General features: G+C 49.0%; 1 protein-coding gene across 1 annotated transcript in view; it reads right to left on the reverse strand.

The window, feature by feature from the left end:
• LOC119591089 overlaps positions 1 to 449 on the reverse strand; it is a gene marked incomplete in the record, with an annotated part of 53715 nt that extends 53266 nt beyond the window's left edge. The window contains 1 exon segment of the mRNA XM_037939810.1: positions 90 to 449. Coding sequence (XP_037795738.1) covers positions 90 to 449 — 360 coding nt within the window.
• Positions 450 to 924: the final 475 nt, after the last annotated feature.

Consider the following 924-nt stretch of genomic DNA (forward strand, 5'->3'; position numbering starts at 1 on the left):
TTAGATTTCCTGATGAAAAAAATTGTATTGATTAGGAATTTCTCTCATACAAGAATGGAAATCTCTAGAAACATTACCTCCAAAACCACCTCCTCCGAATCCTCTGCTGCCATAACCTCCGGATCCTCCAAATCCACTGCCGCGTCCTCCGCCGAATCCACCTCCGTGTCCACTGGTAAATCCACCTCCTCCGAATCCTCTGCCGCCGTAGCCTCCAGACCCTCCGAATCCGCCACCGCCAAATCCTCCTCCGTGTCCTCCGCCAAAGCCACCGCCACCGAATCCTCTGCCGCCGTAACCTCCGGATCCTCCAGATCCACCTCCGTGTCCACTGCTAAATCCACCTCCATGTCCACTGCTAAATCCACCTCCGCCAGCAGTGGCGACGGTGACCACGAGGGACACGATCGCAACGTTGAGAAGTAAACGATTCTGAGGGAAAGAAACATGATTTCAGAAAGGTAAAGAGCAGGAAAGATGTCTTGAAATCTAATATGCTGAGGACATCGAGTAAGTTTTCTCATCAGCTCTCCACGTGAATCCCCAAACAAGGAGAGATAATGAGAAACCTGCAGGACGTACCATGTTGGTCGCTGATGCGGCGAGAGATGAGTGCCGAGGTGCGTGAAAAGCGGACTTTTATAATGTGGCAGCGCAGGAAGACTCGGGGAAGAATAAGCACAGGGCCGCGACCTTAGATAGCGTTGAGTCACCAAGTTGGGGCGATCACAAGAGAAGTTAAAATGCAGATGAATTAAAAGTCGTTGAGATTTTGCATGACAGTGCAAATTTCACGCGTTGTCTTGGTGTGAAACGTACTGCGGATGTGTTGCAAATTCTTTGAAAAGGTTTGGTGTAAAAAGGGAATATCTTCAAACAGCCCCCATCCCACAACTGTTATGAATCATTACTTTAGTACCGAAG

This window comes from Penaeus monodon, chromosome 28, assembly GCF_015228065.2.
Source record: "Penaeus monodon isolate SGIC_2016 chromosome 28, NSTDA_Pmon_1, whole genome shotgun sequence".
Lineage (NCBI taxonomy): Eukaryota > Metazoa > Arthropoda > Malacostraca > Decapoda > Penaeidae > Penaeus > Penaeus monodon.